General features: G+C 38.6%; 2 protein-coding genes and 2 pseudogenes across 2 annotated transcripts; 2 read left to right on the top strand and 2 right to left on the bottom strand.

Annotated features, from left to right (window-relative positions):
* The first annotated feature begins 3189 nt into the window (after window positions 1–3189).
* LOC137814119 (uncharacterized) lies at window positions 3190–4205 on the top strand. The gene has a single exon (XM_068616693.2). The coding sequence runs from the start codon at window positions 3228–3230 to the stop codon at window positions 4074–4076; it is 849 nt and encodes a 282-aa protein (XP_068472794.2). The 5' UTR covers window positions 3190–3227; the 3' UTR covers window positions 4077–4205.
* Window positions 4206–9889: 5684 nt separating this feature from the next.
* Window positions 9890–9995, bottom strand: LOC137819919 (small nucleolar RNA R71; annotated as a pseudogene).
* Window positions 9996–21543: 11548 nt separating this feature from the next.
* LOC137818986 (lectin-domain containing receptor kinase VI.3) lies at window positions 21544–24132 on the bottom strand. The gene has a single exon (XM_068622668.2). The coding sequence runs from the start codon at window positions 23741–23743 to the stop codon at window positions 21755–21757; it is 1989 nt and encodes a 662-aa protein (XP_068478769.1). The 5' UTR covers window positions 23744–24132; the 3' UTR covers window positions 21544–21754.
* A 1243-nt stretch (window positions 24133–25375) lies between these two features.
* Window positions 25376–25482, top strand: LOC137819908 (small nucleolar RNA R71; annotated as a pseudogene).
* Window positions 25483–26874: the final 1392 nt, after the last annotated feature.

The following is a 26874-nucleotide window of genomic DNA, read 5'->3' as shown; positions in this document are numbered from 1 at the left end:
AGTGTTTGAAATTATGTACTACGTACAACTGAAATTTTTTATATTTTATTATTTTTTAACATATTTTATGCAAAAATAAAGTTTCTTATAGTTTTCTTTTTATATATTATATAAAAATATAATGAAATGTTAGAATAAATTTTTTATGAAATATTAAAACTCAAATTATTATTATGTTGTATTTTGGTATTAGGGATAACCTCATTCTTCTGATTTTTGAAACAGAGTCTTATTAAGATTTCAAGTTAGAACACACACATAAGATTATGTAATGTAATATATGAGTAATAAATAAATTTGTGAATGTAATGTAATCATAATGGTTTGACAAATCTCTAGTTTATACTAGAAAACATCATGTAAAATTTCAGAATTTTCTAATAAGTGTAAGTATGAGAACTAAAACCTCAAAATACCTAAAAAATACCCAAATGATACTAAAAAATAAAAAAATGATAGTAAATGATGGATTTTTGGAATTTTGGTGGGGCCAATGGCAGCTAGATTTGTTACCTCGTTTCGAACAACTTACATTTTTTACGCGTCTCCATCCGACTTCTCTATCAAAAGTTATGTCTGTTTGAAGTTTTACCAAGCTAATTTTTGGCAACTCCAAATGCATCACTTTTCTCTTCAATTTGAGGACTTCTCCATCAAATATACACTAAAACAAGAACCCACAAAAAAATTTGGATAAAAAATCAATTTCTACCTATTTCTAATGAATTTTACAATATTGTTTTACCCTGTTCGTCCATCTTGTATCTCAAGACCCATTTTGTGTCTATTACATTACATTCATGAACACAAATATTATCTAATTCAAAACCCTCTAAATCAAAATTGCCGAAGGTCGAACACCCCCGAACTCAGAACCAACCAACCAACACGTTGTATTCACAAATTTATTAAAAACAGTAAAAAGTATTAAAACCCTAACATGGCGGAAAAAAGTTGCGCGAATGAACGGTGGTAAGACGAAACAAAACTGGCAGCAGCGTTCTCCTTCAGTGATAGCGTGGTCGTAGGAGGAAGGGAGGCAGGAAGGCACAACCGCTCCGCGCGGTGCGAGTGTAAGGGGGGGTGACGGGTTTGAGGGCGGTTGACAAAGCAGCGCCTAGTGCGGCACAAGGGTGGTGGGTTTAAAGACAGGTGGTGCGGTCGGACGTGCAATGAAGGTGAAGGGAGGGATGAAGGTGAAGTGAGAGTGAGGAAGGTGAAGGGATGAATGTGAAGTGATGAAGGTGAAGTGAAAGTGATGAAGGTGAAGGGAGTGAGAGGAAAAAGATGAAGTGAGTGGAGAGAATGAGAGTGAAGGGAGCCTGCGAGGAAAAAAGCGCTCCAGGAGGCATATAACGACGATTCAGCAAGGAATTGGCGTTAAAAACACTTTAAGCAGACATATAATGACGATTCAGGCGGGAATCGTCGTTAAAAACACCAAAATTTTGCAAAAAACTACAAAAATGTCACTACCTCTTTTATAACGACTATTCTTTATGAACTGTCTTTATAGGGAGTCGTAGAATTCATATTTTGTACTAGTGAACATTTGTATTAAATTAGATGTTATACATAAATATAAATTAATATAATGAAATTAAATTCTTGTCGGGGGTTGTGGAATAATTTGAACAAGTTGTCTAGAATAATTCAAAAACGGTAGTTCAACCCCACAACTTTCGTTTATTCACCCGCTTTAATTTCAAAATTGTCACCGCATTCTTATGGACAATGTTTGGTAGTGAAATCGATGTATATTAGTTGTCGTGAATGTGTTTTCTGCACTAATGATGACTTAGAAAAAGAATACTGAATGGATTAAACATGATTTACTATAAGTCCAAAAAATATTAAGTTAAACTAGGAGTGAATAGGAGTTGATAAATGACCAAAATATATTCAAATGTCCTCCGCAATCTATTTCTTTATTTGCTTAGCTCTATTTTTTTTATTTGCTTACTCTCAAAATTGAAATCAATATTTATTAATATTTTTATTAGACCGATTAAGATAATGATTTTGCTAATGATTTTGTATATCAATTGTTACCAGTTGAATCAATATTGCAATCTGATCCCGAGAACAATGAACATAAACTAATCTTAATATCATGTTTAGATAAAAAAAAATTCAAAAATATTTATATGCTTAAGATTTCAATTATTTTAAATTTAATTTTCTGAACTTTAAATATTTTGTTTAAATTAATCAATTCGAATTTCTCCTAATTTAGTACATAACCCCATTTTGGAACCAACTCCACTACCTCCTCTTCATAAATTGAAAATCTAGCTAACTTCAAGAATCCACTCCATCAAGAAAAACTGACCTCAAGGAATAGTTAACTCTGGTGCAATATACCCAATGGTGGCAACCACACTTGTGTGTGGAAGTTGATCATGGCTATAAGATCTTACTAGTCCAAAGTCACCCAAACGTTGGAGTCCTCATCAATAAGAATATTGCTAGATTTCACATCTTCATCGATCACCACATGCTCTCCCACTCTTCATGCTACAACAGCCCTGCAGCTACATCTTTGTGAATTTGAATCACTGGTACCAATCCAAAGCAAACATTTTTTGAAAGGAGAGAATTAAGGCTCCCACTTGAAATGTAGTCATAAATTATTAGGAGTAGATCATTCTTGTTCTTGAGCCAGTCTTGTAGGGTGACCATATTCTTGTACCTCAATGTTCCTAAGCTTTCAATCTCAGCTGCAAATTCCCTCATTCCTTGAGCTTAAGTTCTCATCTTTCTTTTAACAGCAACCTAACCTCCTGTGCTAGGTAACACGCCTTTGTACACAGAACCAAACCCTCCAATCCAAGTAGCTGCACTTCAACTTTATTTGGCTTTTGTGCTCTTAATGAATATTGGTTTCTCATTTTAGGTGTAAAGTGCAACACTTTATTGAATAATAACGAGATATTTGTAGGAGGGAGTGACTGTAACGTTATTACAATTGCCTGCAATTGATTCCTGTGAATTCTGGTTCAATGTTTCTGTGATGTCTTCCCACGTGGAAAGAGAACTTTTCAACGCACCTGTGACACTGGAAAGCAAAGACCTTAGTTTTTTATGGTTTTCACAAGATACCCATTTTTCCAACTACTGTCATTTATTCCACCCAACCAACTAATGTGTTATCCACTCTAACACCAATTTTTTGAACCTTCTATCACACAATTATCTCACATACTCCATCTTATTGAAGTCCCTGTATGAAGACAAAGAAGAATACGGAGGTGAAGGTTTTGGAGACAATGGATAGGAAACGTCCAAGAAAGTTAGACTTAAACGCACCCCTTTTGTCAACAAGGCGTCTTGGTAGTTCAGTTCTTGTTGGAGATTCATCTTGCTCTACAAATTCAGTCTGTGCAATCCAAAATACAAGTGACAGAGTTCCATTTTCATGGGAGAAAGCACCAGGTAAGCCAAAAGTCACTGAGAATGTCAACACTCAAGATGGTGGCACGCCACGCCTAAGACTACCCCCTAGCCATTGGCTTCTTTCAAAAGAAGCATCTGAAACTGATGTTGATGATGCTAATGATGCATTTCATGATCAAGGAGATGCTAGTTATGAAGGCAATGATAGCAAGGATGATATGTTCTCAGATGCTATGGATATTTTCTCTCTATCAGAGGCACTAGATTATGTCCAAAAGAAATCAGAGAATGTTCACAGTGAAAAGAATGAAGGGTTGAGACTAAAGCTTGCAGAGTCTAATGGGTACCAATCTCCAACTTACATGATCAATCGCTTTCTTCCTGATGCCACTGCTTTGGCTGCATCATCTGCTTTACATTTTTCTAGTAACTTTGAAGACAAAGATTGTGATGCCTGTGGTAGTTATCCAGAGTGTTATACAAGGCATTCATATGCGTCTTCTCCAAAGGGTTGTGGCTTGGAACTTCTATTCCCATGGCGTATGAAGCATAAGCTTTGTGCTATGGAAAGCCCTGTGTTGCCATGCTCCACTAATCTGCACAAGCATCAACGCAGCTCGAAACACAAGCATGGTTCATCAACTTACATTCCTTGTACAAACGTGAGAGAAGATATTTGATGGGTGGGGCTAGTTCTTTGATTTGTTCATTTGTATTTCATACAAAATCTTTATATATGTGTGTATAAAACATAGATATACTATGTGTTATGTTATCTACTTAAACAATACTAATACTAATAATAATAACAATTAATAATTGTTGTGAATTTATGTGTGATCAAAGATCGATTCAATGTGAGAGAAATTATATCTTTCGTGAAAACCTAACTTATTGGAGTTGAAGTCGTTTCATCTAGCTACTATTTAGGATTGCAGAAAATATGTGAATTTAAATAGTTGCTTTATTTTTTACAAATGTAAATCAGTTGATTGTCTAGATTATGAACCACATAATTTAAACAACAAAAAGTGATTGATAACTTTTGTTCACTTCAAATTGACATTACTCGATTTGTGATAGTGGTTGTAATTCAACTCTTACAATAAAATTTTGTATTTTGTACAGTTTTTTATATGTAGATTTTTGAAATTTGCAAAAACAATTATTTTGAAAAATTTCAAATATATTTGTAATAAAATAGCAAAATATGAAAAATTATAGTTATAAAGGTATAAATTGAAAGAAACATGTACCGCCGAACGAGCCTTGGACCAGTTAGTATTTGGTTTGGACCGACTGACACAGTCAAAATCATTAAGCTTGAATAGAAGGTTAGCAGGTCCAAACAGAGATTTAGCATTAGGTAATATATTCTTAAATATGATCAAAACCTTAATTCGACCTAATAACAATGGACCATGACAATCATATAAATAATCACAAGTTTCGAGGAAAAGGTATGTCATCATCACGCATTAATTGCACAGAGTACTAAATATTGAGACCTTACTTGAGTGTCGGAGTGTCTTTCGCAGGTACCATCCAAGCCAAATCCTTGCAAAAGGGGAGAAGGAAGAGTAGTTCAAGTGAAGGGAGTTGCTTAGTGAAGTAAAGAAGGGAGAAAGGTGACCCACCAACCGAAGAAAGAGGTAATAGTTATCTCAGTCCCAATTCGTATGAGAACAATTGGCGCCCACTATGTGATCGAGAGAATTCGAAGGAAGAGAAGATCAAATGGTGTCAATTAGGAACATCGTGATTGAGATGATGTGGGAGGTTGAACAAATGGCATTGCTGGTATCTTTGCAAATGCAGATGGATGAAATGGAAAAGAAGAACAAGGAGAAAATACAAGCACTCGGAAAGGAGAATGAGGAGATGAAAAAGAAGCTAATCAAGGGGCTCCCATCTTTAGAGCCCAGTCATCCCGCTAGGACATCCCATGCAACATTACCTACTAACACCTTGGAGGATCCGACACCCATTTATCCTCAAGAGACAATGGACGAGTCCCATCTCAACAAGTCGTTTTATACAACAAGGACTCTAGACATAGCCAGAAGACCCATTCACTGACTATGTGATGGGAGCACAACGTCCACTCATGTGGAAAGGACTTAACATTGATCGCTACGACGAAACTAGTGACCCCGATGAACATATGAATATATACACTACTCATATGATTTTGTATACCTCGGATAATGATGTTTGATGCTGAGTATTCCCAACTTCACTAATGGGAGGAGCACTGAGCTGGTTTACAAGGCTTCCCCAATACTTTATTGATTGCTTTGAGACCTAGGTGTCTAAGTTAGGGATGCAGTTCGCCACTAGCTGACCGCATCATATGACCTCAATTGCCTTGGTCAACATTCGACAAGAGAAAGGGGAATCTCTTAGGTTGTTCATGGAAATGTTTAGTAAGGTGACCTTAAATATTCGGAATCTGAGTCTGGATGTGGCCATGCATCATATGGTCACAACCCTGCGGTTGGGGTCGCCAACAACTTGTTCAAGAAACCAGCCACGAACCTTGAGAGCTTAGGCAGAACACTGCCAAGTATATGCAACTGGAGGAATTGAGGGAGTATAGGAGTTAGGCGAGAGCCGAAGCCAGTGGAGATAAGGGGAAGGAGAAGGAAAAGGAGCGATCAGGATGATCTAACTTCGGTCGAGGAGACAAATATAAGAAGATTCATGGCCCTAGATTCACGAGGTACACCCCTGTGAACGCTGATAGGAGGAAGATTCTAGACGAGGCCTTGAGTGTTGATCTGATACCGACACCAAGGAAGGTTTCGAGTCTTGATAATGTCGATCCTACACGCAAATGTAGGTATCGTAGAAATATAGGACACACAACCTCAGTTGTGTGAAGCATTGAAGGATAAGATGGAGGGGGCTTCACAGATGAGGACTTCAAGGCCATTGATCCATAATAGGACGACCCGATGGTCATAACAGTCGACATCGAGAACTTCTCCATTATGAAAACACTAGTTGATTAGGGGAGTTCGATGGACATTTTTTTATTGGAAAACGTTTAAGAGGATGGAGAACTCCTAAGGAAGATATGTAATCGTATGACGACCAAATAGTAGGATTATCTGGTGAGAGGGTAGACACCTGAGGATAAATCGAGCTATACACCAAACTTGGTGAACAGAAGGCAAGCAAAACCATCAAGATTTGGTACTTGGTGGTGGAGGCTAACAGCTCATTCAACATTCTGTTGGGCCGACTATCCATCAATCGTTTCGACCCCTCATCTGGCCATGAAATTCCCCTCGGTCTCTGAGGGTATTCTTACCGTGCACATTGTTCAAAAAGTTGCATGAAAATGCTATGTAGCAAGCATAAAGATGGAGTCCATTAGTAGAGGATGTTCTCAGGAGCAGAGATCCTCGCAAAAATGAAGAGCTTCCTAAGTTGAACCTAAGCCTGAACGGAGAGAGCATACAATTGCTCTGGTGTACATAGATCCTCGGATAACCGAGGCAAGGCTCGCATGGGAGGACTTGTGTCTGGTCCCTTTGTTGGACGAAGAACACTGATAAGCCCCAATGTGTAGTTTTTATGATTGATAAAATAGAACACTTTGGAACTTAATTGTTGCTTAATGTTAGAAAATTACCCTAATGTGAGAATTATTGAATCCGATTATATATTTTGAACCAAGAAACAAATGAAGAAATTTAATCTCAATTTTTATGTAAATTGCAGATGAATATGAAGCATTGAAAGAAAGAAAGCAAAAACTTAATTGGATCACAAGAAGATTTAGCTCAAGCTAGAAGATTTAGCTCAAGCTAAAATTATCCAGATTTGATTAATGGTGCAGTACTAATCTAGCTCAGGCTAGAATTGCTAGCTCAAGCTAAAAAAACACCGAAAGATCTAGCTTAAGCTAAATTGGCTCGCTTGAGCTAAAGTTCATTATATAAATTTTCAAACACAGCTAAAACAGGGGCGGTGGAAAAAGAAGTAATTTTTAGAGAGAAGTTAGTGAGAGAAAGAGAAGAAAACCTCTGTTCTTAGGAGAAGAATCTACTTAGATCAACCCTTCTTAGCAAATCAGATCAAGAATGAAGATTGGAGAAGCTATCATGAGTGGCTAAGTGCTTTCAAACTTGGGATTGAATGTAATTTACTCTAATCAAATGTATTCTTGGTGATATATATATATATATATATATAATATAATATATATATATATATAATATAATATATATATAATATAATATTCTCTTTCCTACTTGTTCTTGGTTGTTTCGTTTCATGTTTATTGCTAGATTCTATTTGATCAATGGAGTCTTGATTTTGATCCTTAAATTTAACTGGAAAGTATTTTTAAGGATTTAAAATAGACGAAAATACTCGATAACTTGTAATGTTAGGAATAAATTTCAGGTTATTGATTGCATCATAATTTTGTTTATAAAACTGGATGATTTGTTAGATATCCGAGGAATCAGTGTTTGAGAAATTATCTTATGAATTTCATCTATGAGGAATCAAGGTGAATGACTTTAAATTACAGCATAAAAAATAAGTAGTTTTGAGTATTATATATTGTATTATTCCAAAATATAGATGACAGAGGTAGAAGCAATTCAATCCCAAGTACTTTTATCTATATTTGATAAGTTATCTTTGTTACTTGTTGAATCAAATCTTAAACTTTGAGTTATTTTTAGTGAAAGTGTTAATTTGGTTATGGACAAGTTCTCAAAATTATTTTCTATACTTAATGAGTTTTATAACAGAACTTCTTAATTAGAATTGTTTCCTGTGGGTTCGACATTCGTACTTTAAAGAGTATTATATTACAGTTGTTTCGGTATACTTGTCGGGATAAATCAACAAGTTTTTGGTGTCGTTGTCGTGGAACAATTTCTTTTAACAATTTCTAAAGTATAACTTATTGAGTATTGTGAATATTTTGTTTTCTTTATGAATAAATAATTGTTTATATCTCATTCTTTTATCTTGTGCTAATCCTTGCTTGAGTTGTCTTAGATATATGCTATTAAGAGGACTGGTTCCTGAAGATCAATTGGAATTTGATCTAGAAATTGATAAGACAACTAGAAGAGAAAAGAAAAGAAGAAGCAAGGATAAGCAAAAGGAGAATTTTCCAATACTCTCAAATGACACAATCAAACAGAGTTCCAAATGGCTAATAATAGACAAGGACTGAGGCATTTCTCCAGCATAGCCATACCTCCTGATGAGAACCAAAATGGACAAGGGCCAAAGCATTTAAAGTTCTTCTTATTAGTCTTTGCAAAAGATGAGGCCCAAGCCCAAGCCCAAGCCCAAGAAGCCCAAGTCCAAACCATGAGGGGCAAGGCCAAGCATTAAATAAAAGAGCATCATTTGAATGACTCTTGTAGGAGGTGTGGATATTAAATAAATAGGTGTGAATGTATTAGAAAGAGTCACATTGTCCATGTGACTTAGTAGAGGGGTGTAGGTGTAGTTTTTAGGAGGTGTCATAGTAGAAAAAGGTCACACCTCCCATGTGACTTGTTTTTTGTGGGAATTTCAAATGAGTTTCATTTGAATTTTCCCACCCATTTTTCAACACCTCTTAGGCTATAAATAAGGTGCTTGTCTTTGTAAAATTCAGATTGGAATTTTATAGTAGAGAGACTATACTCAAATTTGGAGAGAAATTGTGAGTCTTGAGTCTTCTTCTTCCTTTGCCTTATCTTGTGTGCAATGGTGAGCTTCAAGTGGCGGCACTCCTTCACTTATCTTGGATCAAGGCTCCAAGTGGCGTGAATTGTTCTTCCAAGTCTCAAATTCAGCAAGTTCCATTCTATAAGTGCCCCTTCTTCCTTTTCTTCAATTTTCATTCGGTAGTTCTTAATTTCTAGTGTTTACTTTCATTTCTACCGTTTGAATTTCTGTTTTCCAGCTTTGCTTCTAGTTTCTGTTCGGTGCAGTAGTTTATTATTTCAATTCTGTCCAGCTTTCAATTCTTGTTCTTCATTCCTTGTTGTTTGATTCCATTTGACAATATATGGACTTCCATATGAGCTTTGGTTGGTGCAAAGTCTTGGTGAGTTCTTGAATTAGAACATTGATCCAATTCTAAGTAAGGTGCCATTTATGACCAACTCAAGTTGCTCCTAAGAATGTCAAAGAATCATGTATTCTTGTTGTTGCATTCACATCACCTCCTGCCACCAAATCATTTGAAATGAAGCAAGCTTTCCTTAGCTTAATCGGCACTCATCAATTCACTGGAATGGATCATGAAAACCCTTATACTCATCTATCCACATTCTATGAGTTGGTTGGGACCATGGGCTTCGAGGAAAGTGATATTGAATATGTTTATTTGTGTCTATTTCCTTTCTCACTTGCAGACAAAGCAAAATAATGGTTAAAGTCGCATCCCCAACCCTGAGTTTAAGTAGCCGAAATGATGTAAAAGAGAAATTCTTACGTAGATTCTTCCCACTCTCTCGATATGTCAAGGCTAAGTCTGATACCTCCACATTTAGGAAAGGGCAAGATGAACCCTTTTGTGAAGCTTGGGAACGTTTTAAAGTAATGTTAAGAAGGTGTCCTAATCATGGCTTTGAGCATATTGCTCAGTTGAACATATTCCACAATGGTTTAAGGATTGATACTAAAATGATCTTGGATGCTGCAGCAGGAGGTACAATAATGACTCTTGATGCAGAGCAAGCTACAAGAATCGTTGATGGTAAAGAACACGAGTAACAAGTGGAGGATGTGTGTGGACTACACCAACCTCTACAAAGCCTGTCCAAAGGATTCTTATCCTTTGCCCAGCATTGACCGACTCGTTGATGGAGCGGTCGGTCACAAAATTCTTAGCTTCCTTGATGCATATTCTGGTTACAATCAGATAAGCATGCACCCAAGGGACAAGGAGAAGACTGCCTTAATGACGGACAAGGCAAACTATTTCAATGAGGTCATGACTTTCGGCTTGAAGAATTCTGAGGCAACATATTAGAGGTTGATGGACAAAGTTTTTAAGAGGATGATCGGTAGAAACGTCGAAGTCTAAGTCAACAATAAAGTCGTGAAGTCAGACTTGTGTGATAAGCATGTGAAGGATTTGGAGGAAGTCTTAAAGGCATTGGGAAGAACAAAGATGAGGTTAAACCCTGAGAAATGTATGTTCAGTGTGGAAGGAGGGAAATTCCTAGGCTTCATGCTAACACACTGAGGAATCAAGGCCAACATGGACAAGTGTCTAGCAATAACTGAGAGCATGAGCCCTCAGAATGTAAAAGAGGTTCAAAAACTCATATAGCATCTCACGCTCTTATTGAGGTTTGTCCCTCGACTGGCCGAACAAACTAGGCCTATGGTCCAGCTTTTGCGAAAGGCGACAAAGTTCAACTGGGACGAGAAATGTGAAGACGTCCCTGCATACGGGCTCCCCTAGGGTGCAAGGGAACACCGCAATGTCGTCATCATGCCTTTATCCTCAAAGCTTTGGTGGATACCAGGCTCGAGCACTCGTCGAGCAATTCGACCGGAGCCCATGAGTATAGGTCTCTATAGTTAACATTGAGGGGAGGGGGATTGGCCGTCATTTTTGTGCGTGCCATCGACGAAGCTGAAGAAGGAAGAAGAGACAAGGGTTCAGCAAGCAAGGTCAGGGAGAAAAGGGGGGAAAAAACCCTACGAAAACCCCTACCCACTCGAGAAGTTCAAAGGGGGGGGGAGATAGAGAAATGAGAAAGGAAATATAAGGAGCATATAAAAAATAAACAGTCCCATGCAGTTGTAGCAGTACGAAAGTTAAAGAGGGAGCTAGTAAGGGAAAAAGGTCATACCTTTTTTAAGATCGGGAGATCCGAAGACCGGAAGCGCAAGAGAGAAAACAAGGGTTGCAGAGAAAGCTTTTTAAGATGAACAGTGGAGGGAATGCGAAGAGTGAATGAAACAGTAGCTTGGAGCGCGTGTGTTTGAAATATGCAATGTTAACTCGAGGAGCGCGAGAGGCACTAAGTAACGGTCGTGCGATCAAGCCACGTGTCAAGAGATTAGGGCATAACTCAAAACGTCAAACGCAGAGAACGTCGCATCAAATGTTCAGGAAATGTCAAGTCAAACTGAAACAAAAGAATGTCACGTCAGCAAGAAATGCCACGTGGACGATGGGGGCGAGGCCTTAGGCTTTCGCTGAAGCAAGTGTTAGCTCAGGACCGAAGGAAATGTGTACCGTCCCGTTCCCGGGCGTTGACCAAAGGTCAGGGTCAACGCATGGTGGGACCCCTCAAGGGATCCAAGGAAGAGAAGTCAACAGGTTGGCCCCTCGAGTCATTGCCTCGTGAGGCATCGCCCAAGAAAGGCGTCGCCAAAGATAGGCGTCGCCCAAGAGGGGCCTCGCCTAAAGAGAAGCATCGCCCGAAAAGACACCTCGCCGATTTTACTGGTACACCCAGGTTGAAGCCGTTGGAGGTTTAGGAAAGGAAGCTCAAACGTATGAACAGACATAAGCATATAGAGATAGAGCGCGAGCGAGGCTATGAGTAAAGGGATCGGGAGAAGAGTACGCGTCGCAACTTGAAAAGAAAGAATGGAGAATAAGAGGAAAGAGCACGTGCTACCTAAAGAGTTAAGGTCAAACACAATGGAGGGGAGTGCTGAAGGTAACGCACGTAGCATGACAAAGAAAGCGGAAGCAGACGCAAGCATGCAAGATAAAAGCGAGTGGCGTTAAACATAAGTCAAAGCGTAAATCAGGAGTTACGATTACAGATAAGGTCTGTGATAGTTGCAAACTAGACAAAAAGCAATCATGTACACGTTCAATGTTCATACGAAAAGCAAAATTCGGCCACTCATCAGTGGCCCCCGGAGTTTGAGTAAGGTGATGATGAAGCCCCGTCCTCAGCCCTCAACGCCTGGGCCAACAACGACCTTTGTTGCCTGTTTATCTTTGAACCTACGCAAATAGGGGGTAAGCATGGTAAAAGACGGGCACAAAATAAGGCACTCCAAAATAAAATCATGCAAGAACTCAGCAAAAGCGAGGAATAGGAAGGTCATGAGGGGAATTTTTCGTACATATGTATTTTTCCAGGGCCTCAGCATTGTATTCCAGGCTTATCAAGGCAGCAACATCTAAGCCCCCCGCACCCGCCAAAATTCGGCAAGGCACCTGATCACTCGAGGACAACCTCTTAAGGGGCTTGGACTTCAGGGCTCTAGGCTCCTTCACCCAATACAGGGGAAAGCCGTCAAGAGCAGAGGGTACAAGATCAGAACAGCAAACCTTGAAGAACTTACCTTTCCACCCCGTGAAGGAGTGTTGGAAAGGGGTTAAGAGGACCCTACCGGGAACATTGCTGAGGGTCACCCAAAGGTTGTTTCTTTGCCTTTTCACTTCGAAAAAGTGAAGAAAGATGTCAACAGGAGGTGCACGCCCTAGGAAACCAAACAGTATGTCAAAGGCTTTGACGAAGGCCCAGCTGTTAGGATACAGCTGGGCTGGGGCGACATTAATCTCCGTTAGCAGTTCTTTTTCGAACCTAGAGAAAGGTAAGCGCACACCGATGCACTTAAAGACCACCTAATAAAAGTAGAAGAAGGGGACCCCGTTGTTGGCCCGCTCGTCCCCACAAACGGGCTCCCCCAGAGTACAAGGAAGCACTGCAACGTCGTCATCATGCCTTTTCCTGAAGGCACGATGGTTGTAAGTAATCGGCTCCCTTATGTTGTCCCTCACAGCTTTGGTGGACACTAGGCTCGAGCACTCGTCAAGGAGTTCGCCCGAAGCCCACGCATAGAGATCCCTATGGTTAACTCTGGAAGAAGGAGGGTTAGCAGACATATTAGCACGAACCGTCAAGAACCAACAGATCAAAGAAGACGAACCGTCAAGAACCAAAAGATTGAAGAAGACGAACTGTCAGTGAGGGAACTAAAAGATCAAAGAAGAAAAGTCCAACAGTAGTACAGAAGGGAAGAGTCGACGAAGAAAGAACGCAGGGAGAACTCTTGGAAGAAAGACGAACAGTACGGAGAATATACGAAAAGATAGAAACAATGAGTTCAAGTGCGGGATTTCAAAGACTCAAACGTTACAGTTGAGGTGCCAATGGACGCAAAAAGAGCACCGTGCAATTGGGCCACGTGTCACGAGATTAAGGCACGACCTGAAGAGTCACTTTTCTTGCTCAGAGAATATCACATCGTCAGAATCCTCGAGGGTGCGCTGCGTCGGCGGTGCAGAAAGTGTCACGTCAACCAGTCAGGAAGTGACGCGTCATCAAAATACCCTAAGGACAATGGGGGCGAGGCCTTAGCCTTAGTCTTTTCGCTGAAACAAGTGTCAGCTCAAGACTGGGGGGCTTGTGTACCATCCCGTTCCCGGGCGTTGACCAAAGGTCAGGGTCAACGCATGGTGGGACCCCTCATGGGACCCAAGGAAGAGAAGTCAACAGGTTGGCCGCTCAAGTCGTTGCCTCGCTGAGGCATCGCCCAAAGAAAGGCGTTGCCAAAGAGAGGCGTCGCCCAAGAGGGGCCTCGCCTAAAGAGAAACATCGCCGAGCGAAGATATCACCCGATAGGCCTCGATCCTCGACCATACGGAACAACAGTAAGGAGAAGAGAATGGTGGCTTCAAGGTCATAAGTCTGGCACCAGAAGGGGATATCCTGACTCGTGGAGTACCCCTGCCACCACTGGGAGACCCTGGAACAGATATGGCCCATGAGAGGGCCATAACCAGGGGAGAACCACGTGCATGGTACGAGGGAAAGGTAGACCCACCTCTAGGGCAAGCAGCTAATGATTGGGGCGCGTGAGTTGACGCCCAGAAAGTCAACCCACGTGCCATAAGCACTTCGCAGGAAAGAGGGCTCACACTAGGGAATAACCCTACGTTGGGTTGCGGTGCTGTGGGACCCTCTACTCGGAACAACGATCAAGTCAGAAGGGCACGTGGCAAGGCACACGTGCTCATTAAAGGTTTCAGTGAAAGTTTGCCAAGGTACGCGTTAATTCAGTTAAGATTCGAATGTTCCAAGGAATGTTTTTATGTGTTTTCAATGCGCTTTACGCGCTTTAAAGATGAGAAGGGTATAAAAAGGGACCTTGGGAGCATTTGGAAAGGATCAGATTTTTAACCTAATACACACAGATACACAAAGAAAACCCTAGTTGTCTTCACGGCGCACTGACAGTGAGCACAAGGCAATTAGGGCGACACAACTCTAGCCACACACTTTCAGTCATTTAGCACAGTTTTTTCGACCACCTCTCAAGGGTGTGTCCCCTTTGATGTTACCCGCTAGCTGACTTGATCGTCGGAGTGCAAACGGCCGCGAGGGCGCCCCTTTGTTCACTTCTTTCAGGTACTCACAGACGGAGCAAGACAAAGGTGCCCTAACTCGCAGGGACAACCACGTGCAAAGACGATCCCGGTCAACCGGCGGGAACAGTTTTTGGGCTTGTATTTGGGCCAATAGTAAAATAGGTCTAGTTAGGGTAACAATTGGGCTTCTTTGAGCCCAATGTAACCCTAAAACGTCTAGGGTATATTGGAGGATGAAAATCACCTTGGGATGGAGCACATGGACGTCCACATGGCAACCTAGGAGTGAAGAGGTTTTAGCATGAAAAGTGTGAGCTAAACATGGAAAGCATGATTCCACATGGCACTTTCTCATTGAAGAATTTTATTTTGAATTTTCAAATTTTGGCTTCAAAATGTTCAACCCTCTCTCCTATAAATTGAGGTGCTTAGCTCATGTTTTTACAAGATTAATGAATGAGTGAAATTGCTAGCCAAATTCTCACTCTTGTCTTGCCTCCTTAGGATAAACACTTTAGTCTTCTTCTCCACCTAGCTCAAGTGATATGGCCCAACCAATCACTCTCCATACCTAGCATGCACCTTAAAAAATAATTTAAAAACTGAAAGTGACGAGTTCAGAGATAGTTGGAAATAATGAGGTTTAAGAGTTCAAAAATAGGTTGAAATAATGAGGTTTAGAAATCACTAGAAGTAATGAAGTTTCAAAAATTGTCAGAAATAACGAGGGTTTCAAAATCGCTGAAAATAATGGGGATATCAAATTGTCAGAAGTAACGGGGTTTCAAAACTGTCGAAAGTAACAAAAATTTCAAAACTGCCAAAAATAACCAGGATTTCAAAACTGTCAAAAAAAAAAGAGAATTCCAAAAACTTTCGGAAAGTAATGGTCATTCAAGAGGTTAAAAAAAATAACCGATAATGTGTTAACTATGCTAAATCTTAAAAAAAAAATCACAAATAATAAACTTTCTGCGAGTTAAAACTTTCAAAAACATTAAATATAACCCAAATTAAAAATCATTTTTCTTGTATAAAAAAATGGTTTCTTACATCACTGATTATATTTTTACTCACTCCGACATTATTGTATTGCTCAAACAAATAACACAAATTAAATTAAACTAAATAATTTAGCTTACAGGTGAGTTTGCAAGATATTGACTGCAGTTATAGTTTGTATAGGATATTAATAATTGAATATAAGTGGGAATTAAGCAAAGATGAAAATATATAAATAAGAAAACGAAATTTGTAATAAATTTTGCATAAGAAATAATATCATATTTTTTTATAATTTTAAACAAAAAGAATATCCAATTTCTTATATGAGTGTGCTCATTACCACCAAAATAATATTACTCCATATAAAAATATTTCATCAATTGTTATACAACAAATTATTATTAATGCCAAACAAATAGCCTTTAACTTAAAACTTAACTTAAAAATGAAAATGACAGTGTTTTTTTTTCTCAATAAATACAAGTTTATCTCTTTTCTCATCAGATTTTCCTTCTCCTTCTGACGTGTAAAGGTAGCTTTAAAATCAAATGCAATTGAGTAATAATTTCTACTTGGACATCTTAAATTTATTCCTTTATTTTTTTCTTTTTACATATATATTATTAGCATTTAAGCGCCCATTGATCATTGTCTGTGTGCTGTGTAACATATATTTGGACCACACGGGCCCAAAAAAATATCCAACACCTTTAACTGCAACCACAAATTTATTATACTACTAAACATTTTTATTGCGTATGGAATTAATTTTAGTTAGCTCCTATTAAATCAAAGAAAATTCAATGATTTTATGTCTATCTTTTTTAACGATTTCAAACGAATTAGTGACTTCTTTTTCATGATTATGTATATATATATTTTGTGAAAATTGGTTCAGATAAAACACTACAAAATAGTAATTGAATTTCCAACTCTTAGAGCCACAACTTGGTGCTTTGAGGTCCCCGTTGTGTTTTATGTCTCTGAACAAAAGTTTCCATCCACCACAGCTACACCACCAAAACAAGAATAACTTAAAAATTGACTACACAAAAAGAATCAAAGAAGAGACAAATGAAAAGCCAAACATCTAATTAGACTATATGATTGAGGTGTATTCACCTTTATGTACTTTTGAGCCTTAAATTTTGTTGGTGATTACTTCTGATCTCAATCATAATATGTTATAGTTTTTCTTTTAATAAACTATACATCAAACGTTAAGTCTCTATCTAGATAAACATTAACTCTCTGTCTAGGTATGCTCTTTTTGTTTCTAGAAACGCATTTATAAAAATAATGAATCTGATATTTAACCATGCAAAGTTTAGAATTTGAAGACTTCTTGTTAAGCTACGTAGAAGTAATACTTAAATGAGAATATCAAAATAGGTTGCATATATATTACGAGTGGACTTTAAGCCTAACTCAACCCCATAAAACCGGCTCATAAGGTTGAGGTTTGCACCCACTTATATACAATGAAATGGGATCTCCATCACACCCCCCTCACGCCGAGAGTGATAGCAGCTCGTGCGTGGGATAACATATTATGGGTGGTGGCCTGATAAACCCAACAAATAATCGCTAGGATAGGCTCGAAAATGGCTCTGATACCATATTACGAAGTGGAATTTAAGCCTAACTCAACCCCATAAAATCGGCTCATAAGGTTGAGGTTTGCACCCATTTATATACAATGAAATGGGATCTCCAACACATCCCCCTCACACCGAGACTGCCAACTCGTGCGTGAGACTATATATTTTGGGTGGTTCGATAGCGGCCCGATAGCGGGTGGCACGATAGGCCCAACACAAACACTCGTTAGGATAGGCTCGAAAATGACTCTGATACCATATTACAGAGTGGACTTTAAGCCTAACTCAACCCCATAAAACCGGCTCATGAGGTTGAGGTTTACACCCACTTATATACAATGAAAGGTTCTAATCTCTAGTCGATGTGGGATCTCCAACAATATAAGTGATTGCACAAAAGGGGTTTGGTGCATCAAAGCTTCTTAAATAACATCTTGGTTGGTGTAACATCCACTCATAGCAAAAATGGTCTCAGATGCATATCAAGGCTAATACACTACCTAATGTAAGGTTTTTAATAGTGTGGCAGTGTGCACTTATTAGGAAGACACCTACCATGAGACTTCAATGACAATTTAATATTCGAAAAAAATTTCAAAAATTTTAGGGACAAGGGGCATAAATTCTGCAAACTCCTAACTAAAAACCAGAAATAGGAACAACAAATCCAAACACAACCACAAATGATGTTGGTATTTAATTCTCAAAACTATATGATGCTTACTGAAAAATGTGACGATGACAGAAAATAGGATGAATGACTCAGAAGAATCAGAGAATTAAAAGATTTGTAGGTATGTATGAGAGAAAGAAAAAGAACATAACTAAAATTCTATATTAAGAAACCATACCACATCGCTTACACACCAAGTCATCCTCTCGACAGACTACTCCGACTTCTTTGTATATAAATGGGTGCAATACTAGTCTTAGTCTCAATACTAGTCTGCAAAATGCCCGAACTCGGATGGTCATACCGACATCGAGTTAGGTCGTATTACCTGCCTATAGATGACCAATTTTTACACACAAAGCCAGCTCGGGTAATCTTACCGAGAGAGGTCGCCTTACCTGCTTCAAGCCAAATAGTCTTAGTTATGGTTGATTGAGCTTCAGAGTGCCTCAACCCGGAATCTTACCGAGAATAGGTTGCCTTACCTGAATCACGTTGAACATCAAAGTGCCTGAACTCGGAGTTTTACCAAGAAAATGTCGCCTTACCTGAATCACGAATAAACCACTCGTACACAGAGCGCCTGCTCAGGTAATTTCACCGAGACAGGTCACCTTATCTGACACTAAATAATCAGTTATACACACATGGCGCCTACTTGGATAATCTCACCGAAGCAAGTCATCTTATCGTGTGCTAACAAATAAACAATTCTAATGCACCATCTTTCAAGAACAATTTTTCATTGGGTGACCTTGTTAAAAAACCCTTTTAATTAAGGAAAAAAGAGTGTCCCCTTAATCATTACATCGTTCATAAAGAAAGCATTATCAAAATGTCTTAACTGAAATAAAATTTAAGATTTGTCTCGTTCCATGTTCGAGGTATAGCTTCCCCCTCGAGGGTTTCAAGCATGTAAGCTTCATTCCTGAGCGCCTCCATTACGCGGAATGGGCCAATCCACTTTGAAGACAACTTATTCTCCAGCTGATAGGGGTGAGCCTTTCGCATCACCAAGTCGGCAACCCGGAACTGACGAGGCTTCAACTTGGTATTTTGCTTTAGCTCCACCCTTCTCTTCAAAGTCTCATAATTAATGCAAGCTTGTTCGCGCACTTCATCTAGCAGATCCAGGTTCACCTTCCTTCATTCGTTAGATTCCTTAATAATGAAGTTCTAGAACTGAGGAGAGCTATCTTGGATCTCTACAGGTATCATGGCGTCTGACCCATATACCAAACTGAATGGCGTCTCCTTAGTGTGATTGAGGAGTAATGTGATAAGCCCACAAAATTCGAGGAACTTCTTCCGACCAAGTTCCCTTGGCCTTCTCCAATCTTCTCTTCAACCCTCTGAGTAAGACTCTGTTGGTAGACTCAACCTGACCATTCGTTTGAGGGTGTTCCACCGAGGCAAATATTTGTTTGATGTCGAGCTTTATGCATAACTTGCATAACTGTTGACTTGCGAACTGGGTTTCGTTGTTGGTTAGAGGATTCGTCCACTGAAAGGACCTACTAGAAGTCATTAGGATCAAGCTGGGGACCCTTAGATGACAACTCTACCATAAAATCAGCATACACCTGACCCTTGATAGACCCCCGAGGTTCATACTGCACATCAAACTCAGACAACTTTATTGCCCAACGAACCATCCGACCTACTATGTCGGGCTTTTGGAGGACCTTGCGGATGGGCAGATCATTCATCACTATTACAGTAAAGCTCTAGAAGTAGTGGCGGAGCCGCTGAGCTGGGAATGACATCGCCAAAGCGGCCTTCTCAATGGTCTGGTACCACGTTTCTGGCCCTTGCAGCACTTTGCTCACAAAATAGATCGACTTCTAATAGTTCTTATTGAGCGTGGTCTCTTAAAAGTTAGAAAGAACAGCAGACTCGGAATGCATGGAATGCATCAATTGCTACAGGACATGTCGAGAGAGATAATTTGTGAGAGTTTCATAAAGGATATGGGAAGAAGAGTCAAATGTGGTTTAATGAGGATGTACTTGATGTGTTGAAATATAATATAGTAAGTACATTCTTTAAATACAATTTTGAAACTTGAAAGTGCTCGTCTTTTCAAATGTAATATATGTGTGGTTAGGCTAAGCTTTAACTATAACTTTTATAGTGTGCTAACAAAGAGATTTCCATTTCTTTTCTTTTCTCTTATCATCATAGGGAATAAAAACTATTGAGGGATTGACTCTAAAATTGTATTTCATCGGCAAAGATTACTTCAAAGCTTATGCTTTTGAGGAAATGAAGAGATTGAGACGGTTGCAACTTGATCAACTTACTAAAAAATTATGGTTATATTTCTAAGCAAGTGAGGTGGATCTTAATTACCACTTAAATACAAAGAACTAGCATAATAGAAAAATGAATCCTGCATAACAGCAAAATTTTTGTAGAATTAATGGTTGGGAATGGTTGGGAATGAATTTTCCACAACATTCAAATAAAACCTTCAAATAAAAAATAACCAAAAAAATTCCATAACATTCACCAAAAAAATACCATAAACATTCAGCCAACATTTCCTTAAAAGAAACAAAACACATTGCCAAGTGAAAGAGAATCACCTTTAGGGTTTCACCTTCGGCAAAGCCTCTGCCTCATCACCACGAATACCTCCAACAACAGTGATAGTAGTGTTTGTCAATATTCACTTACTCAAACTAGAATGGAGAGGTAGAAGATACTTACAATTAGAATGGAAGAAGCGAACTGGGAGAAAAATGCAGAGAGAACAACGCACGCGGAGAAGAACGCAGGGGAGAAGAACCCTAAACTCAATGCACGGGAGAAGAACCCTAAATTTAGCACACATGAGAACAAGGAACGAGAGATGAAGAACTATGACAACATAGATGAAAAACGAGAGATGAGCACGTACACAAGAGAATGAAGAATTAGTTTATTTTGTTTACCACCACGCCTTTTTCAAAAAAACTTCATATTAAATAAGATAATGTCCCTTAAATTGACATAAATGTGCACTTTAAAATTGTGTAGGTTATGGGGACACAAATCCAAATAAAATATAATTTACTATTTTAATTCTTAAATTTTGAAAATTTGTACCGTAGGCTAAACCTACACTTAATGTTTATTATTTGTTTTAATAAATGCATAGCTTGTGTCCCTTCTAGTTTGTCATTGTATAGTTGTTTCAAACTATTTAATGGTTCAAAACCCCGTCTGATGAGTATTATTTTCTGTAGAAGAACTTATGTTTTCGATTGTCTAGCCCTTTTGTTTAATTTTGTGTAACTAACTATTGATAGCTCATGTTATTTTAAAAATGAACCATTTATACACATGTTTAGTTTGTATGAGAAATGTCTTTGGTGGAAAGTTGTAAAACAATTACTTTTGTCTTGTACTTAAGAACTTAAACTTGATAATTATTATTTAACGCAAGAGTTGAGAGTTTTAATATTATGAAGATTCAGAAGAAACTTCAAATTATAAATCTCATAAATTATCATAATGAACTATGTCTGGATGTAGACAGATTATAGTCGAACAACTTCACGTTTACGTTATCTATTAAAGTGTGTTTCTCCTTCACATATATATATATATATCTTGGTACATGAAATAGCCATATCAGAGAATTTGAGCGGAAATAATGAATTTGTACAAAATAGAGGTCCACCAATTTGTAGCAGTTAAGTCTCATAAATTGGGTAGAAACAATTAAAAGGGAATATGGTAAAAGGAAATTAAATAACAAATATTCTTTTGCTATCTGCCACTGGACATTGGATTCCTTTCAATGGAGGCTAAACTGTACGAGGATGAAGACATGGCTTCTGTAAAACCTAAGCTTGTTGTGCTACTTTGAGAATCATAGTATCTCCAATCAGAGATATCAGGAAAAGGGTCATCAAAGTTTAGGTACCTAGTAACTTGTTCGATAGAGGGTCTATACTCAGCTTTGTTTTGAGTGCATAGTAGACCCAATTTCAGAACCAACTCTACTTCCTCTTCATCATAAACAGAATCTAGCTTTGGATCAACCACTTCAAGAATCTGACCCAGTTGACAATTTTCAAGAACCCAATCCACCAAGAAAAACTGACCTGATGAACCAACAGGCCTTGTTCCAGCAACCACTTCAAGAAGTAGGACCCCAAATGCGTACACATCAGAGCTTGTAGATGCTTTTCCTGTCCTAGTTAACTCTGGTGCAATATATCCAATGGTTCCAACCACACTTGTTGTGTGTGACACTTGATCATGGCTACAAAGTCTTGCTAGTCCAAAGTCACCCAAACGAGCATTGAAGTCTACGTCAATAAGAATATTGCTAGATTTCACATCCCTATGGATCACCACTTGCTCCCATTCTTCATGAAGATACAACAGCCCAGCAACTACACCTTTGAGAATTTTGAATCTCTGGTCCCAATCCAAAACAAAGTTTTTGTTGAATAGGAGAGAGTCAAGGCTCCCATTCTGAATGTAATCATAAACTAGGAGGAGATCATTCTTGTGCTTGCACCACCCTTGAAGGTTCACCAAGTTCTTGTGCCTCAATCTTCCTAAGCTTTCAATCTCAGCTGCAAATTCCCTCATTCCTTGGGCTGGACTTCTCAGGATCCTTTTAACAGCAACCTCAGTTCTTGTGCTGGGTAACACCCCTTTGTACACAGAACCAAAGCCTCCAACTCCAATTTTTTGGCTCTCTATGAACCCCTTTGTTGCTAGGTGAAGATCTTTATATCTGAACCTATGAGGACAATCCATCTCCCAGTCCTCAAGAGTTTCAAATTCCATATATCTCTTATGGAGTGTTACAAAAAACAAAAGGCACAACAAGGTAAATGTCAAAGCAGCCAAGATGCCAATTATAACCTTTATCCAAGGAAAAGAGTGTGAGTCTTTCTCCTTTGGGGGTGGCTTTGGAAGTAGTGAAGCATCTAGTGGAGGGGCAACCCCATTCAATGCAAAGCTCCACCCCAGAATATAATGGGCACTTGCTTTGCTCTCACCTGTTGACGCAGAGAAACCAAAAAACATGCTTTCCTTCATGACAGACTTGATGTCAACAGCCTCGGATATAAGTGGTTTGCTTGGTTTTGGTTCCAAATAAGAGGCTATTGTGAGATTCAGTATTTCTGTTTCACCATCATATTCAATCCAAGCACAAACAGCGTCAGCCTTCTCCATGTTGAACTCTTCCTTTTTGCCATCTTTATAGTAAGCGGCAGGCTCAGATATATTTGAGGACATGCCATTTTTGTTCACCCCCACATGGTTTCCTACAGTGTCAGTGGCATCTTTGTAGCCATTCACTGTATCAAACTCAACCACAAAGATATGATTTGAGGAGTTCATATCATTATCAGAGTTGAAAAGACCAAGAAGATGGCCACCATCAGCTTCTGGGAATTGTGTTGAAGGAGCTATGGTGAAGGCAAGACCAAAACCACCAGGGCCAGAGCTTGGTGACACAATTGAGAAAACAAAGCATGTACTAAAGGAAAAAACCTTTGGCTGGAGGGATGAAGCATTTTTGTTATGTATATTAATGGATTTGTTATAGAATGCATGGCCAACAATGTTGGTTTCTCTTCTGGTAAGCTCGAGTCTACCTTGGTTGTCAACCTGTGCATTCGCTTCAAGGGTGATATTGCTTTCATTGAAGCCATGGAATATGAAGGAAAAAGCAGTGGAAGAAACTAGGAGAGTGAGAAAGATGAGAAGGCGAAACATAGCTTTTGGAGCCATTGGCACAAGTGGAAGATTTTTGTTGCCAAAAGATCTAAGCCAAGCATATACTTATTATAGCTAGGTTCAAAGCAAGTGGAAAAGGTCAAGAAAGAAACGTATGAGTAAGGGCCAAATAACATACAAGTGAGTGTGATACGATATAAATCATAGAACAAGAAAAACCGTTATTACCATTTGTGGTGAGTGGTTGAGAAAAAACAACAGGGTCTTATCGCCGTGATGGAAATGGGATTGAAATTTCTCTGCCATAAATTTCGTATCACAACGTGTTGAAGCTGTCAGAACTTAGAAATCTTCGTTTAGAGATTATCATGTGATGCAGATGAGACCGCAATTGACCAAAATTTTCATTTTTGTTTCTTCTGCTGCAATAACAATGAGGGTTTTTAGTAGCATGGCCACTTTTTATTTTTTTTTACTAAAATGGCGTCGTTTTTAGGATTTATGGATAAATAGTGTCAACTATTTTTATTTTTTGTAAAATCATCTCAAACTAAACTCTGCCATTTTAATATAATTTTATTTTTTTATAATAAAAAATATGTCTTACAACAAGTTCAAAATCTTAACGTTGAATTTCGAAAAGAACCAATACTTGAAGAGTGAGCAAAAAGATAGCACAGAGTTAATCATGCAAAGTTAGACACTCAACAATGACGAAAAGAAAAGAGTATATTTTTTTGAACTTTCTTATTGGGTAGAAAACTTATTGTCCCACAATTTGGATGTTATGCACATTGAAAAAAAGTATGGGATAGTGTGGTGTTTACATTGTTGAATGATAGTTTAAATAAATGTAAAGACAATCTAAAATGATTTACAACTTTGGGGTATTAGACTTGATCTTTAGTCTGATGAAAATGGTAGATATCTCTCTACTACATATACACTGAAAAATGCAAATAAAGATACATTTCTCAAAACTCTGAAAAACATAACTGTTCCAGATGGTTACTCTAGTAACATTAGCATATGCATTTCTATATTTATGACTGTCGCCATATTATTCTCGTGACTGGCCATAGTAGCTTTCATGAATTTCTCCAAAGTATCTTCCAATTTGTTAACTGAAGGATATAGGGGTTGTTATTGTTGTTGTTGGAAAGGATCTTGATTACTGGATGGACCACTATCTTGATTTCCCCCAAAATTTTGATTTTGATTGTTTCTCCAACCTTGAGAATAATTATTGTTATTGGAGAAACAACCTTTCCTTCCCTCATCACCCATGTAATTTACTTTTGCTTCAAATGAGTTGTTTTGATAGAAACAATGACCAATGGGATGACCACCTCCACAAAAATCACACTTGATTGATTGACTTTGGCTCTGAGATAATTGCATGGCTTGTATTTGTTGAGGCCACTTAGCCATTTGTGCGGTTAATGTATCAATCTGTTGTGTCAGAATTTTATTCTGAGCCAAGAGTGCATCTGAAGTCAACTCTAACAACCATTTCTTCTGAATACCTTGTCTATCATGTTGGACTTGATAATCAGTTGATGTCAATGTATCAATAATCCTTGTCGGTTGTTCTACATCAAGAGCCATCATTGTGCCACTAATTGCAGCATCTTTGTATCAGATCTAAGACCAATAAGAAATATGCTCAGTTGAGCAATATCTTCAAACCTATGATTTGGGCCTTTTCTAAGGATCATTTTGAATCTCTCTCATGCCTCACAAAAAGATTCATCTGCTCCTTGTTTCAACATAGAGATTTCAGACTTTACTTTGATGTAGCGAAAGATTGAAAAATATCTTTACACAAATTTTTCCTCTACATCCTTCCAGCTAGTGAGGTTCTGATTTGGAAGTGATTTGAGTCATCCCTTAGCCTTTCCTGCCAATGAAAAAGGAAACAAACGCATATATCAGCTGATTGAAAACCCATTGTTCCCACCAACTCATAAAATGTATCCAAATGTGTATATGGATCCTCCCGATCCATTGTTGTAAATTGATAAGTACTGATGAGAGTGAGAAAAACGGGTTTTATTTCCAAGGCCTTGGCGGTAGCAGGTATTGCAATACTAGGAAAATGCCTTGGCCCTGGATACATGACATAATGTCCTAGTGTCCTCTTAGGAGGTGGTGCTTGCTCTTCTGCCATGTTGCTTTCCTCCTGAAAAATATTAGTGGGAAAAGAAAAGTGGTTGATGATTCCTCCCTAGTGTCTCTTTGCCTCTCTTTTGTCTTTGTCTTTTTGTTTCTTTTAGCTACCCTTTCAATCTCTGCTTCAAATAATAATCGGTCTTTGGGAATTTGACCTCTCAATATCATATAAGAAAACTATTTAAAAGTTAGCACAAGGATTCTCTAGTAGTAACAATTTTTTTTAAAATAGATTCTCATAGATCCCCTGAGAGGGAAAAATATCCTAGAAGAGATGAACGAAGGGAACATTATCCTTGGCGTCATAACGATGATGACCAACGACCAAAGAAACAACAAGGAAGGAGTGAGACTCCGAGAAGGGATAAGCTTTCATGCAAAAGTGGGAGAGAGGTAGTCAACATAATCGCTAGTGGATTTGCATGTGCAGGATGTTCGAGCTCTGCTCGGAAGAAACACGTTTGGGGCAATTCGGTCGATGAATTCACCTCTGCCATAGCCCAATCAAGGATACAACCAATACTCTTCATAAATGATGATTTCAGAGCGATAGACCCAGCCCAAGATGACCTTATGGTCATCACTGTAGAATTAGATGAGTTTGCCATCATGAAGACAGTAGTAGATCAAGGGAGTATGGTCGACATTTTTTACTAGAAAACATTTAAGAAGATGAGGATCCTAAAATTCGAAATCCAACCGTATGATGACCAGATAGTTTGTTTTTCTGGAGAACGAATGGACACTCGAGGGTATATTGACTTGTATACCACCTTCGGTGAAGACAAACACCTTCGTCGAACTATCAAGATAAGATATCTAATAGTCGATGTCAACACTTCATACAAAATTTTACTCGGGCGGTCATCTATAAACCTTCTTCGAGTAAGAGTATCAACTCACACCTTGCTATCTGGTGACATAGTTACAATGCACGTGGACCAGAAGGTCGCATGGGAATGCTATGTCGCCAACTTAAAGGTTGAACATACCAACAAACCCCACAATAGTGA

The sequence above is a fragment of the Phaseolus vulgaris genome, chromosome 10 (assembly GCF_051622355.1).
Source record: "Phaseolus vulgaris cultivar YP4 chromosome 10, ASM5162235v1, whole genome shotgun sequence".
Lineage (NCBI taxonomy): Eukaryota > Viridiplantae > Streptophyta > Magnoliopsida > Fabales > Fabaceae > Phaseolus > Phaseolus vulgaris.
This window is presented reverse-complemented; position numbering and strand designations above follow the sequence as displayed.